The sequence below is a fragment of the Camellia sinensis genome, chromosome 13, assembly GCF_055761805.1.
Source record: "Camellia sinensis isolate YWXY chromosome 13, ASM5576180v1, whole genome shotgun sequence".
Taxonomy (NCBI): domain Eukaryota; kingdom Viridiplantae; phylum Streptophyta; class Magnoliopsida; order Ericales; family Theaceae; genus Camellia; species Camellia sinensis.
Window position 1 is genome coordinate 137,380,001 of NC_138973.1, and position 15,782 is coordinate 137,395,782.

General features: G+C 35.1%; 1 protein-coding gene across 35 annotated transcripts in view; it reads right to left on the reverse strand.

Annotated features, from left to right (window-relative positions):
* Window positions 1-15,782, reverse strand: part of ACA10 (autoinhibited Ca(2+)-ATPase 10) — a 150,812-nt gene that overhangs the window by 47,874 nt on the left and 87,156 nt on the right. For all 35 annotated transcript variants that reach the window (XR_014349619.1, XM_082903498.1, XM_082903507.1 and 32 more), the window contains 11 exons: window positions 11,309-11,379; window positions 11,130-11,213; window positions 10,961-11,038; window positions 10,810-10,881; window positions 7,991-8,074; window positions 7,819-7,901; window positions 7,609-7,717; window positions 7,462-7,517; window positions 7,048-7,090; window positions 6,858-6,941; window positions 6,215-6,352 (listed from right to left, as the gene is read on the reverse strand). Coding sequence is in view for 34 of the 35 variants with exons in the window: in XM_082903498.1 (XP_082759624.1) it covers window positions 6,215-6,352; window positions 6,858-6,941; window positions 7,048-7,090; window positions 7,462-7,517; window positions 7,609-7,717; window positions 7,819-7,901; window positions 7,991-8,074; window positions 10,810-10,881; window positions 10,961-11,038; window positions 11,130-11,213; window positions 11,309-11,379 (902 nt within the window). In the remaining variant the exon portion in view is untranslated. The remainder of the gene's footprint in view (window positions 1-6,214; window positions 6,353-6,857; window positions 6,942-7,047; window positions 7,091-7,461; window positions 7,518-7,608; window positions 7,718-7,818; window positions 7,902-7,990; window positions 8,075-10,809; window positions 10,882-10,960; window positions 11,039-11,129; window positions 11,214-11,308; window positions 11,380-15,782) is intronic.

The window sequence follows — 15,782 nt, forward strand, 5'->3', positions numbered from 1 at the left end:
GTCATGTAGCTGATTTAAATTGATTATGACACAAGGCGTAGTTTGTTTCGTTTGAGTCCTGTCTTAGAGTAGATGCTAATATGCTATTGATGTCTAACGGTTAGTGCACAATCTTAAAATCTCTAGTTTTTGGAAGTATTTAATTAGATTAGATTCATCAGCATGAATAAAGCCCATCTTCATACCGCTAGTAAATTAAAATGTCATGTACCCTAAGAAGAGCGGATGTGGGCATACCACAAGGATACAACACAATACAAACAACAAACCCAACAATTCTTAATATCCAGACATGTACATGGTAGGGACACTGATAAATAGATATCAGTTTACATTTATATAAATGAAAATAATATACAAATTTCTTTACAATTTATCATATGAATAGAGAACCAAATTATACATAACTACATTTGAACGAGTGAGGAAAAGAAAAAAAGTAGGATGTCTCATAACCGATGTCCATTAAAGAAACCCTACTAAAAAATAAATTGGAACTTGCTCGACATTAGGTTTCCAAATAAATGGGGATTTAATTTTACTCATTGTCCCCCAAATTGTGCAAAGAGACCAATATTTCTCACACGTGTCCAAGTGATAGATGTATGGATTCCTCAAGTTTGCAAAGTATGTCCAGTTTCAAAAAAAAAAAAAAACAAAACAAAACAAAAGGACAAAAAAGAGGACATTTTGACATGTTGGCATATGTGCGTTGACTATCAGTGATACGTCTGAAACACAGTCAACTTTATGAGGTGTGCCGTTTTCTTATTAGCAACAAGGAAAATATTATTTCATAGACAGAAAAACAGAACACAACATATGAGGTGTGCCGTTTTCTTGTTAGCAGCAAGGAACATACTATTAGATAAATAGAAAAATAGACACAACATTATCAGGTGTGCCGTTTTCTTATTAGCAACAAGGAAAATATTATTAGATAGATAGGAAAAAGGATAAATAAATAAATGCAACAGAGATAAAATGTCCGATAAGAAAAAAAAAATTAAAAGACAAAAAATTAAGCGAAAAAGTCAAAATCACATCTCACAGATTGCCCTCCAATCCCCACTAACCAAAAAAAGGAATTCCCTTAAAAAGGAAGATAACACCAAAACCCAAAACCCAAAGAACACAAATAACATTTCTTATCCCATAAACATCCAATATCATTCCGCTTATCCTAAACAACACTTGCATTCCATTCCAACCATATTACCCATATGAGGGCAAATACCATATAACTACAAGGAGCCTGAATATTTTGGTTAGAATCAATGGTCATGTAATCAATCGTAAGCATCTAGACATGAGAGAAAAGGCCCAGCTAATCCATCTCCGCTAACTGATATTATCTATTCCGTAAGCCAAGAGCTGCGGGGCAATGCAAAAATAGAAGATCAATGCTCTCCTCTTACCCCCGACACAACACACCTTGTAGAGGTAAATAGCAATTGGCCCCTTACTCTCAATCCTATCCTTGGTATTTAATTTTTTATGAGCCATTTACCAAGCAAAAACTTGAACTTTAAGTGGTACATATGTCCAAATCATCTTGTGAGGATAAAAAGTGGCACATTGGGTTCATCAATAATAGATCGAAAAAAAGATTTGCAAGAGAAACCGCCATATGAACGACCACAATCTTCTATCAATAGTTGCATTTCTCAAACACCTTTAAGAATGGATAGCAACGAAGCTGGATCAGTTACATCACAATTATTAAGATTTCATGAAAAGTTGAAATTCCAAGCGTTCAAAAATGAATGAGAGGAAACATGGAAGGAATAGATGCATTATGGAATTGTGTTACCCATTACAAACTGGGATACAAATGATCAAAAGAATTTCACCCCTCCACACATCTTCCCGAAAAACGAATTTGCTCCCCATTATCCATAACAATACAAATAAGTCGAGAGAAACAAGAAAAAACTTGACAAATGGACATCAAAGGAAATCGAAAACTTGTCCAATTGACCACAAGAGAGTCCCAAACATTATCCTGCATCCCATATTTACTTTTTCTTTTTTTTTTTTTCATCAGCAACACTCATGTTTACTGTTAACAACAACATGCCATAATAAATTACGCTCCGTGCCAAATCTCTACAGCCATTTACCATACAAAGCAATATTCTCAAGGAATATGTTCCCCAAATAAAAACCTCCTTATTCTTCGAAACAAAAACGACCTCCCAATTAATCAAGTAATCTTTCTTTTTGTTGTCACTGCCCAAAAAAAAAACCCTCATGTTTTCTCAGTCTTATTAGCCACACCAACCAAAGTTCTAAACAACAACAAATAGTAAATTGGAATACTTCACAAAACAAACTGAACTGGGGTTAATCCTCCACCTTTAGATATCATTGACTTTTCCACCCTTCGAATCTCTTAGCAATCCTCTCAAATACCTCCCAAAAGAAGCCCCAAATACTTCAAAGGCAAGGACTAAACGGGGAATCCTAGACGTCTAGCCACCCTTTGTAATCCAACTTGTGAGATATTAATTCCAACAATGGAGTTTTCGATCATATTCACCTACAACCCGGATATCATTTCAAATTTCATAGGAAAGATAGTTGATTAACTACCTTAATTTTGTCACCAGAAGAGTAAAAGATAGTGTTAGATGAAACTATAATGAGAAATTGAACGACTTTCCCAACTAATCAAAAAACCCTCCACTAAACCTAGTTTCTCAACCTTGTCAGTTACTCACCCCAAAACTTCAATCGCTAAAGTAAACAAGGGGGGTCTAAATGTAAGATTTCTGAATGAACAAGAAGTCAGCATGTTGCAAAGCAAAAAAGACAAAAGGAAGAGAGATACAACTAGACTGTAGATACTGACGGACGAAGTGACAATCAATCTCAATGTGCTTCATCTATTAATGAAAGCACACTCATCCAATGGGCCCTCTAATGGCAAAAAGCACACTCATTTGAAGCCAGGGGCTCTTAGCATGGAGCTGATGAGGAGAGGGAATTGATAACAGTGGAGATAGAGTAGGAGCCAAGAAGACAGATGGAGATAAAGTTTGACTGACCATCTTGAGAAGGTTTCCTTGAAGAGAAGATCACAAACTATAGCATCCACATAAGGGATAGAAGAACGGGAAAGAATGCCATCCCGGATAGCCTTATACTGAGGAGAAAGATACGTAAAGAGTTGCACCAAATGACCTTCCTTCTGGAACTGTAAATAATCATCAAGTACCTTGAGGCTAGATGGCTCCATGAGAGCCAACTAATCCTAGTAACCTATCATATCAATGTAGAAATATTGAATAGACCGATCTCGCTGACGAGCACCCTGAATAGCTGATTCCAATTCATACTATTTGGCAAATTTAGACTACTAATACACGCCCACTAAATAATCCCATACCTCCTTGGCAGTGTTGTATTTGGAAAACATCATCTCAATACGGTCTTCTACTGAGTTGTGAAATCAGGTAAGAACTTGGACATTATCACAATCCCAAGTGTCACAAGTAGTTGGATATCCATCTTTTTTCGGGTCTAATAGACGAGAAACAAAACCAAAAGCATATCTCCATTTTTTTCGACCAAGATGAAAATGCTTCATAACACTAGACCAATAAGCATATGTCACACAGATAAGTTTGCATTTGATGCCCTGAATTTTATCCTTTGACGTTGTAATAAACCAGAAAAAGAGAAGAGAACTAATGGAGCGAATTGTAATAAACAAAAAAAGTGAGGGGTTAAGTGTAATAAGCCCAAAACAGAACAAAATAACCCAAAACCCAAACTAGGGGATGGCAAATCATACGTGACTAGAGATCACGAACCAAAGAATTAAAGGATTAGAGAAGACAGAGAGCACTTCGCGAGAGAGATAGAGAATTAGAGAGCTTGATCACAATACTCCTAGAAAACCAAAGAGAAATCGCAACCAAGGACAGAAGACGAGCTGAAGCCCTAAAGAGACAAGTCGAAGCACTGAAAAGAAAGAAGACAACCAACAAATGGCAACAAACGGATACTTTCGGCTTCAAATATGAACCAGAGTGAATCAGAGAGAGAGATAGAGAGAGCATGAACCAGAAAACAATGGTGACAGCTCTAGGGTTTCGAATCAGAGAACGACTGATACAAAGTAAGATTTCTGAATGAATAATCTATGTATTCAATTGTATTGTAAATTTGTAAAACAAAGTGTATCTTATATAGAACTCTAACCCTATGACTAAAAAGGAAATACAAACAATACTTAATTACACAGAATATTTACACAATCTCGGAATATATGCAATATATACACTGATATATTATCACACTAAGACCCCTAGAAGCCTCAAAAGAATCACTAGGACTACCATTAATGATAATCGATAAATTACAAGTAGACAAGCATTCTTGAATCCATTTCATTCATCTTTTTTCAAACCCCTTTCTTTTAAGTGGCAAAATCCCAAAAACCCCACACCACAAAATCACAAGTTTTTCAAAACTTGCATAGAAAATAAACTCATATTTATCTCTATACTCTTCTACCACCTGAATAGCTACCAAAAATACATCCAAAATTTTATGCCCCTTAACAAAAGCACCATGACAAGAAGAGATAATATCCCTCAAAACCATTCTCAACCTCAAACATAACGCTTCAACTAAAATTTTATACAAGTGATTAGCCTAGCAGGTCAGAAATCACCAATCTTCAAGGAATTCTCTCTTACCCCAAGCATTTGTGCAGGTATTGACAACCTCATTCTTGAAAAATTCATTAAACACTTCCATCAAATCATGCTTGACAATACGCCAACAGTCTTGAAATTGTCTTTTCTTCGTCTCTGTGAGTCTATGCATCCAACTGTCTCAACTAAAAAAATATTCGACTAAAAATTTTCCTTCAATAATTTTCTTTCGATGTCTTGGGTAACAACACATTTAATGAGGAAACAGCATGCATTCCATCAAACTGATTCCACACTAGAACTATTGAAAAAGAAATTCAGTAAATCTCTCTCTTTCTATCATCAGGAATGTCAATTGCACTTTGGCAGTAGATACGTTCAACACCTTATAAGGCCATATCATAAGCATATTCCCTACTTGTAGGATCAATGCAACACAGCTACTGACATACCCATATTCGCCAATAAATACAACCGAAAAGACACCAAGACAGCAAATATGGTAAGCGTTGACATTTCTTTGATTTTGTCAAATGTTCAAACTCCTATAAGAAGGTTTACCTCAAAACACTAAAGCATTAATATCATGGCAAGTACCATCTTTAGACTACTAAAAGTTGTATTTTTATTTGCAAACTTAATGCCAACTGAAATGAAACTTTCAAACCTAAAACAGTGAACAATCTCACACCAAAAAAATTCCTCCAAATATTCCACAAAATGTCAATGTAAGCACAGACCATCGCAGCTTATTCTCTGTTCCAATAACATCTCAAAATTATAGTCAATATAGTCTATTTTACTCGATAAAAAAAGGGCATACCCAGTGCACGAAGCTCCCGCTTAAGCGTGGTCTGGGGAAGGGTTGATGTATGCAGCCTTAACCCCCACAAGTGGAGAGGCTGTTTCGGGGTAGCTTTACCGCTACGCCAGGCCCACCCTTCAGTCTATTTTACTCGATAATCCCAAAAAAAATTGAATCATGTGGAACATAATTTAGATTGTTGAAATTTTTTTTAAAAAGACCAAATAATATTTTAAACGAAGGTCAGTTTAAAACAGAACATATTTAGTGGCAGATTAGTCTGAAAGGAATAAGGATGATCCTATTAGAAGTCCAGACAAAAGAAAATATCATCAATTTTGTAAACCATGAATTCTGTTAGAACTATACGAAATTATATCAAGATCATTTTCAAATGAAATTAGATGAAATTATTGGAAATCCGGAGTAGATATCATTTCAACATGTATTAGGAGGGTGTTTGGGATGAGATAAAATAGCCCATCCCATGCTAAAATAGCTAATAAAACAAAACACCCATCACATCACTTTCTCTACTTTTTTGCCTTTTCGTAAAAAGCCAAATAGCCAACTACAATAGCCTATTCCCAAATTATTATAGAAATTACTACAGAAGATATAAATAGCATGGAATGGTGCATTTCTTTTTTTATTATTAACGTAAATATCTAGATATGTAATGGAGATGGAAAGCCTAGTACACTCGTCCAAAACAAACTTGATACATATTTCTTTTACTCACCTCAGGTACAAATACACTGCCAGTAGTATTCTGTGCAATACTTTCAATGAGCAGAGATTTAACCATAGGAGGCAACGCTGCCTCATTATCTGCAGGATCAATTTTCTTTCCACCAACGTAGGCCTCAACCACAGTCATCTGTACAATAATAAAAATGTTACAAAATGACAATGAGGGAAAACAGGTTTCTATCTAAATCTTCTCCCCCTCCCCAGATCATATATATACACAGAGAGAGAGAGGAGAAGAAGAAGAACAAACCAAAAGTAGCACTTTCAGTTACCTATCACCCAATTCTAAACTCAACAAGCATCACATAAAATAATATACAAGTAAATACATAAAACAAAACAAAACAAAACAAAATGTTTAAATATTCACTTGACATTGGCTTCCAATTAAACCAGTAAGGCATAGGAATATCTGATTTGATTATAATCTTCCTAGGACCTTTCCTACTTTTGTCATGTTAAAGAATCAAAGTAATACACTGATGAAGTAGAAGATTAAAGAGGCAAAGATCTTTCTTCAAGTGCATTCAAAAATTAAAGAACTCAATGACCAGAAAATCAAACAATGAATGGGTCAATGGAATTGGAATATTGAGCACTAGATGTTTCCAAAGTAACAGCATTTAACCCACCTGATTTAACGTTAAGGTCCCAGTTTTGTCACTGCAAATGGTAGTAGCAGAGCCCATGGTTTCACAGGCAGAAAGCCTCCTGACCTGAAGTTCAATATTTGTGAAACATTTAAACATGTAATTTTATGTGTGTATGTATGAATATCAACATCATATGAAGCGACTCAAAGAAAAGATAAATCACACATACCAAGGCCTTGTCTGACATCATTTTCCTCATGGAGTAGGCAAGGCTGTAATACAGGTAGGGGAATGCACTTTAAGAAATTAAAGTAGCATAATCTTTGAACTAGATAGTAAAAAAGAGGCTGGAATGAGCAGGAAATATGCAGCAAAACTAATGATGGCCCCAGTAAGCAATGACATTGTCAAACTTGAAGATGCTACAAGGACTAAAGTAACTTAGAAGAAAACATGGAAAAAATAGGAATCAATGACACGTCCTCCAATAAACTTCAAAAAGAGAGTGGCAAGAAAAGAGAAGCTCTACCTAACACCAATTTTGCCCAACCAACTCCAGATACTTGACAATATTTTTGATCAATTGAAATGAGTTAATAAAATTAGAATGACAACAAAATGACTGAAAGAAGGTCAAACTTACGTTAAGGTAACGGCTAAGGGAAGCCCTTCAGGCACTGCAACAACCACAATAGTGACCTAAAATTCCTTCAGGTATTAGTCAAATACTCAAAATAACTATATATGAATATATACTAATTACAAATTATGTCTGTAAAACGGCACATACTGCAACAGTGAAAATCTTAATAACTCCATCTATGGCAGTACTAAACTTAGTCTGACCAGCCGTGAATTGAGGAGTTCCATCTGTGTTTTTGGTATGTCCAGTAAAGTATCTGCAGATACTCCAATTTATAAGTTTTACCAGTCCAAACTTTGTTTTTTAGAGAGAAATAGAGAATTGAGGAGAGAACTCAACAACTAAGATTGCAATTACCTTATCAAAAGGACAAGCAGAACAACTATAGCTACTGCAAGTCCAACGAAGCCAATAAATGTTGCAACCCCATTTAATCGTACCTATTATAATGATTCACAACATAGAGCTTAAGTAACAAACTATTGTTGATAAACCACACTAGAAAATAAGCATTTGTGTACAAACTAACCTGCAACGGTGTTTCTTCACCAGTGTCTTCTGAAATGCTCGCCATTAGCAATCCCCACTCTGTATTTATACCAACACTTGTTACCTAGAAAAAAATAAACATGTGAGTTAGCAAAGTAAGCCAACCAAGAATTAATAAGTAACAAAACATGCTAGATGCTGGGAAAAGGTAAACCAGATGTGACTCTGCATTTACATATATAAACAAACTTTTCACTTTACAAAAACAGAAAAGGAGTAAACTAGCACATCTTATTGATGGGGCTTATTAGTTATTGGCAATAGTCTGGGCTACAGCTCAAAGACGTGTGTTGTCTTCAGTGGTGTCAGTCTCCAAATGCTTTTGGATGGGGGGAGGGGGGGCAATAAAATTTTCAACGAGGTCTTGTTGGCTAATAAGTGGGGGATTCTAGATTGAGAAGAGTTATCAACCTGGGTTTATTTGTGAGGTGGATATTGAAAAACACTTGTGACCATGTCAGTTGGAACTTCATTATTGTTTGGAGCATATCACAGTGTGGGTAGAAATGGACAGATTGGATGAGTTATTGTCAGGTTGTCAGTTCTAGTGAACGGTTTTTCAAGGGGTTTCTTTCACCCATCGAGAGGAGGGTGATCCATTATCTCTGTTGTTTATTTTTATTATGGAGGTTCTTAATAAAATGGTGGAGAAAGCAATGTAAGTGGTGTTTTTGAAGGATTTGTGGTTGGCTAGTTTGATGGCTCCCCCTTTGTGGTTTCCAATCTCCTTCTTGAAGGATTTGGGGTTGTTCAGTTTGATGGCTCCATTGTTGTGGTTTCTCATCTCCTTTATGTTGATGATACTACTATTTTTCGTGGAGCCAAGGCTCAATAGTAGGGTTAGCCTCGTTGTGTGTTGCTATGCTTTGAGGTAGTTTCAAAATTAAAGTGAATCAAAGAAAATCTAGCATTATTCCAATCGGGGAGATGCCTAAGAGCATCTCCAATGGTTCAATAATCAATGCCAAGTTAATGCTATTTATTAGTGATGAATAGTGATAAAATGTTATGTTATAGCAATGTTGCCCCAGTGGTACAAATGTTATTTCTTCTATTTTTCTCACAAAATGCTATATGTGGGTCCCACCATGAGAGATGTAGAGACAAAAAGACACTTCAAAATTTACCTACAGCTAAACCTTGTGCCTATGAAGCACCGACACTTCAAAACAATTGTCATATCAGTGTCGAACACATGGACATGTTTATTTAATTAATTGCTTGACAGGGACACACCAATTAGTTTTTTTCCTCTTCTTTAATGCTTTTGATTGACATTGGATATAAAATGTTTATTATTTTTCGCTTAAATTAATAATTAATAAATCATCCACACACCAAAAATAAATAAAAGAGGAATGATAAAATTTAACTTATGAGAGGTTTTTTTAATATTGAATTTGTTATTTTTTTATTATTTGTAATGTTAATATTAATCTACATAGAAAATAAATATATATATATATATATTATTTTTGAATCCCCACCACGTTTGTCCCCATTTTTTTTTTTTTTTTTTTTTTTTTTTTTTTTATGAAATTGGCCTGTTCGCATCCGTGTCTGTGTTCCTGCTTCTTAGCCTTGTGCCAAATTTGCACAATATGTAACAATGCTAAAATATAGCAACCCATATAGCTAGCTATTAAAGGGAGAAAAGTTGAGCTTCCTACAATTTTTTAGAAATAACAATCCACATAGCTAGCCACTAGAGAAGCTCTAACATAGATATGTTAGCTGATATTCTTGGGTGCAAGGTTGCTATTCTTCCCTCTTCCTATTTGGATCTCACACTAGGATCTGCTTTCAAAGCAAGGTCAGTCCAGGATTTAGTGATAGAGAGATCACACAAGTACTTGGTTGGTTGGAAAGGTAATATTCATCCATGGGAGCCGTGTTAACTTTGATTAAAAGTACCTTGTTCTAGTATTTCCGTATATTTATATTTTTATTCACTATCCCGACTTTGATTGTCAAGAAGTTATAGAAGCTGTAACGTGATTTCCAGTAGGATGGGATTGGGTAAGAGTTTTATCATTTGATAGATTAGGATATTACCTTTTGGACATCACCCTCTGAAGAGAGCCGAATGATCGGAAGTTGAGGGAGCTTTTTGATATTCTATGAGCTTACACACTCGTGCAGTAGATAGGAGTGATGTAGCCTGATGGACTAGGAACAAAACAATTGCTGACAATCAAAGAGCATTCATGCCGACTACAAGGGCTAGTTCGGCAGACTATCCCAATCAAAGTGGGCCCAAGCTGTCCATTTCCGGAGGTGTAATAGGGACATGGGTCCTGACATTATAGTAATAATGAAAAACTCAATTTACGTGAAGAAATATCTACACAAGGCCTCTACATAAGGAAGGTAGCTTGAAGAAGGAAGGTATGCTCAATTACCCAAACTCTACTCTCTCAACTCCTAACCTATCTTCTCTATGAGCCAATATCTGACTTGACCGTCGGAGTACTAATTCTGCCACTCGCGACCGGAGTGTTACTTGTTTCAGGTACCTGAGCAAGGATCCATCAAAGGTCTGCTTGGGGCGAAGGAGTATTGTAAAACCACCCCTCACAGTTTGTTTTGGAGGAAGCCACCATGTCTTGGGTTCACACCAAACCATTTTTGTCAAAGACTAATTTAATAGACTAAAAGTCCCCAGTTTGTTATTTTCCACTTAAACTCGTTAGTTTGCAGCTTTCTTTGAATTTTATGACAGTAAAATCTCAATCTGGATTCAAAATACGTTTTCACTGCGGTGCAGATGCAGCTAGGAAAGAGTATAACAATTTTTACCAGCATGGTGCCACAACCATCAGCTACTTTGCATCCAGACATCAGAAATGGAGCTTTTGAGCTCTTGTCAACCTGCCAAAAAAGAGATCATGCTAAGAAAATGAAAATTAGGACAACCACATAGCACCATAAAATAAATGGGATAGCATACAGTCTTGCTCTCCCCTGTCATGCTTGATTCATCAATTGCAAGAGAATGACCAAAAATTAAAATTCCATCAGCTGGGACCTGGGACAAGGTTCAAAATGTCAAAGTCAATAAAAGCATCAAAAATTGACCTGTGTAATCTCAATAAGAATAGGAAATTTATGCCATTCACCTGATCACCGATTTCGAGAGGTACAACATCACCAACAACAATATCAAATATTGATATCTCCAACCTTCTACCACCTCTAATGACCTGTTTGCATGCTTATCTTCAATTGACGGGGAAAAAAATAAAGGAAAAACACAACAATAATGTGGGTAATGAATAACATTTCCTAACCGACAAACCTCCAAATGTATATTCTGCTTCTCCTCATTTAAATTTTGGAACTGAAGGGATTGTTTGTAATCACTTACAGCTGTAAAAAAAATAAAAATAAAAATAAAATAAAATAAAATAAAATAAAAAGGGGAAAAAAATGCAATTGCAAGGGGGGGAAAAAAAACTTCAGACAACAAACAGTAAGATAAGTTTTCTATGAAAGCCTAATGTCAACATTATCAAAAGGAATGTGTAAACATTATTACTACAAACATCCACCAAATACAGAAAAAACTATAATTACCAAGGAAATAGATTTTATTTTTTTTTAAATGATGACCCAGTGCACAGTGCACGAAGGCTCCCGTTAAAGCGAGCTTGGGGGGGCTGTTTTCATGAATTGAACCCGCGCAATATGTATGCTACTAGCAAGCCTTACCGTTGAAATAGACATGGTATACATTTCAGTGCACCGGGTAAACCATCATCAACAAATCGATTTGCAAATGTGTGTTTGGTGGCATAAGAAAGGTCCACTCATAATGAATCAAACACACATGACTGTTTTATGTCACGCATGCACTGTATAACCTTGTTAATTCATGAATCAACTTGTAATATGTTTACTACAAGGAACTTGCTTTTATGGGAGTCAACAGTTACTACGAAAATGATTTCCCAAATCATACAAAACAGAAATTTCCTAAACTATTTAAGACTCAACTACTTCCAAAACACTTACGGGGTTAAAACAATTAACCCACCAACTACAGAGCATGCGCATCAACTCAACTCAACTCAACTCAACTACGCCTTCTCCCAACTACATCGGATCAGCTAATATAAATCCTATTTCGTCATACTGCTCAATGAAGGGCCATTTCTCCATTATCTCCACTATTGTTGTCAAATAGCAAATCGAATGATGAATTGTTTAGCTAAAATAGTAAATCGCAAATCCTATCAAATCATGAACTATAAGATTCACTATACTTAGCATAATACGTAATTTTATATATGTATATATATATGCAACATGTTTCAATTGAAATAAATATTGATATAACAAAATTATATATAAGAAATTACCAATAATATGAAAGCCGCGCCTAGGCGCAAGGTGCAAGGGAGGCACCTTAAACCACCCAAGGCAAGGCGCATTCAATAAGTTGCCCGCCTTGGCAGCGACTTGGGCAGGTGATGAAAGGCACAAGGCGCAACACTTATGGGGCTTTCTTTGTTTTTTTAAATCTTGTTTTTGATTGAAATCTAACCCTTTGATCTACCTTCATATGAGGTACAACTACATAGGATTACAATCCAGCCCAAAATCTATCTATGACTGAAAGAATCCCTAATCTTCAAAGAAAAAATCTTGCAGCAAGAAGACTCTCTTCCCTTCGTCGACCAGGTTGGTTCTCCTTCTTCTTCTTCGCTATCTCTATATATATTTTTTTTTTTAATTCTTCGACTTCTTCGCTATCTCTGTTTTTTTTTTTCTTCTGCTCTCTCTATTTTTATTTGGCTGCTTCTTCTTCTTCTTCGTCTTTGCTGTCTCTATTTTTTTTTTTTTTTTTTTGCCTTCACTGTCTCTATTTTTTTTTTTTTTTTTTTTTTTTTTTTTTTTTTGCTTCTTTGAATTCTTCGCTGTCACTTTATTCTTTTTTCTACTTTCTCTATTTTTTTTTCACTACTTCTTCGATGCTGGCTTCTTCTTCTTCTCATTCGCTTCTGTGTTTCTAGGGTTTTTTTTTTTTTTTTTTTGAATGTGGATTATTTTACCTTTGAAAATTGAAATGCTATGTAATATGCATTTTTATGGCTTTGAGAATTCTTCTATAATTTTCCTTAGTTACTCTTTTTTTTTTTAAAATAAAAAATAAAAAAATCCCTCTTGTCATAGTACTTTCATGCTATGAATTATTAGTCTATGCTAATTTATCTATTTTTTACGGAGACCGTGCGCCTTACTTCAATAAAGCCCGCACCTCAACTTACACCTTGTGCCTAAGCCCCAAGAAACATTTGGCACCGTGGTGCGCCTTGAGCCTTTAAAAACACTAGTAATTACATATATACATAAAACTTGTATATCAATATATTCAATTGATCTCCTATTTTTTATTTCGCAAAAGCAACGTCGTCTCATGCATTATGCAAACAAACTGTATATCAATATATTCAATTGATCTCCTATTTTTTATTTTGCAAAAGCAACGCCGTCTCATGCATTATGCAAACAAAACAAAATCTCAATGAATCATGGTGATTAACAATTGAATCGTAAGACTCGCTAAATTTAATGTTTAATAGCACAAATCAAAACATTTTTGTTGAAACTTGTATCAAATCATGAATCGAAAGATTCTAACAACCATGGTCTCAACCTATGTTAATTAGTCTCCCTCATCTCCTAGCATTACCCTCAGTATGTCTGTCAATCTTTCTAACTAGTGCATTTATTTGAATTCATTATACATAACCCAACCATCTTTATCAATTTTTCAATATTTTATTTGCAATATGTGTGGCCTCTACCACATCACCACAAATCATTCCCTCGCAACTAACAAATTCCATCATAATTGTGAATGACGCTCCTTGACATGCATATTGTCTCTAGCTTATCCTCCATTTTGATTTCTGGTTTGGGCATGAAATATACTTGTACAACTTTAGATAGTACACATTATTCTCCATCACACTTTTCTCGCAAAAAAAAAAACCTATCCTATGTTTTTTTATCAGTCAACAAGAGTATCTCCAAGAAAGAGAACATTGCATTGCTATTCAAGCGCTAATAATTGTGGGAGCAAACAATAAACTGAAAACAAGTGCTGCTTAGGAGTGCAATCCCTAGTAATCACTAAGATACCAGCTGTTGGAGACATGCCAATCACAATAAGGGACACTTAAAAATGTATGTCATGCCTGTATCCATGTCCAACAAATATCGGACACCAACACACCACTGATACAAGTGCCCATGTGGCATGCCAATTTGTTTAATTATTATTTTTTGGCAAGACACATTGGGTACACTTCACGTACACGCATGTCTTGTGTTTGGATTGGATAAGCCTCAAGACATCTTTATGTGGTTTATCTTGTTTTTGGATAAGCCTCAAGACACCTTTATTGGGTTTATTTTCAATCATTTTAGAAAGTTGATTTGGGGACAAAATAAAATATATGAAACAGAGGTGTGAAATGGAAAAAATAAAAATACACCCACATACATATTGATTTCTCTTATGTGTCCTAAAATTATATTCATACTTAGCAAATAAAAACATATAAAAAATAAACAAATAAATTTTGTATCCCCGCCTCATGGGGTCCATGTCGGTGCTTCTTAGAGAGTGGCATTACCCTAATTGGCTAGTATACAGCTTGTAGATCCAAGATGACTTGATGCCATGTTTTCTGCCATTTTCCTATTGCCTAGTTGATAGAAATAAGGGGGATGTGTAGGTCTTAATAGGTGGACTTATTGTCCAATAGGTAACGGATTTTTTTATCAAACACTATTAAAAAAAAGTCACTAATTGTAAATTTTCAGCGACAATTTAAAAATTGTCATAAAAAATGTCACTAATTATAAGTTTTAGCGACAATTTATAAAAATCATCATAAAAAAGTCACTAATTTTCAACTTTCAATGGCAGTTTGAAAAATTAGTCATAGAAAAACGTCACTAAATTTTAAGTTTTTGCAACAATTTATAAAAATCATGATAAAAAATAAAAATAAAAATAAAAAAGTCACTATTAGTCAATTTTTAGCGACATATGCAAAAAAATCGTTGTAAAAAAAATATTTTTGCCGACAATTTTACTAAGACTTATGTTCAATAGAACTTGATTAGAATTAAGTCCAACTATTAGGATCTATTGGTAGTTTACCTTAAAAATAAGAAATAAATAAAACATTAGCAGTGTGTTGACCACTTCAAGGTTTCCACTTTATGTTGCCTTTCACCCACACATCATTAACCTGTTTTAAAGATGTACAAATTCTGGACAGCTTTGGGAAAATATAAGTTTTAAAGCGTCAGTGACTTCTCTTCAAGAATCACTTCTTATAACAATCTGATCATGTAGAAAGGCCTTTGGTAACCATTGTCGGTTCTTGTTGAACAAATACCCATCTAAAATCTGAAAATCAGCTTGTGGACTGCTTGCTCAAACCAGCAAGCAAAATGGTGTATAGCTCCTGAATCAACATTATATCATGACAATGTTTTAGGTTCACAAATCCAGAAACTGTGGTCAACTTGTCCACCAATAGATCCCTTTAAATCCAGCACCAGTACTATTTTACTCACGGCTCTTGATAGATCTTCAAATTGGAGGTGGAAAGGTGAAATCTAAGATATAATTATTCCAATTAGGTGGTCGGATGAAGCTTTTGAATAGCAACTATACGTTCTTCTACAATCAACATGCTTTGTTGCATCAATGTAGTAGGCTCGTAATTTTTTTTTTTTAGGAAGAATCA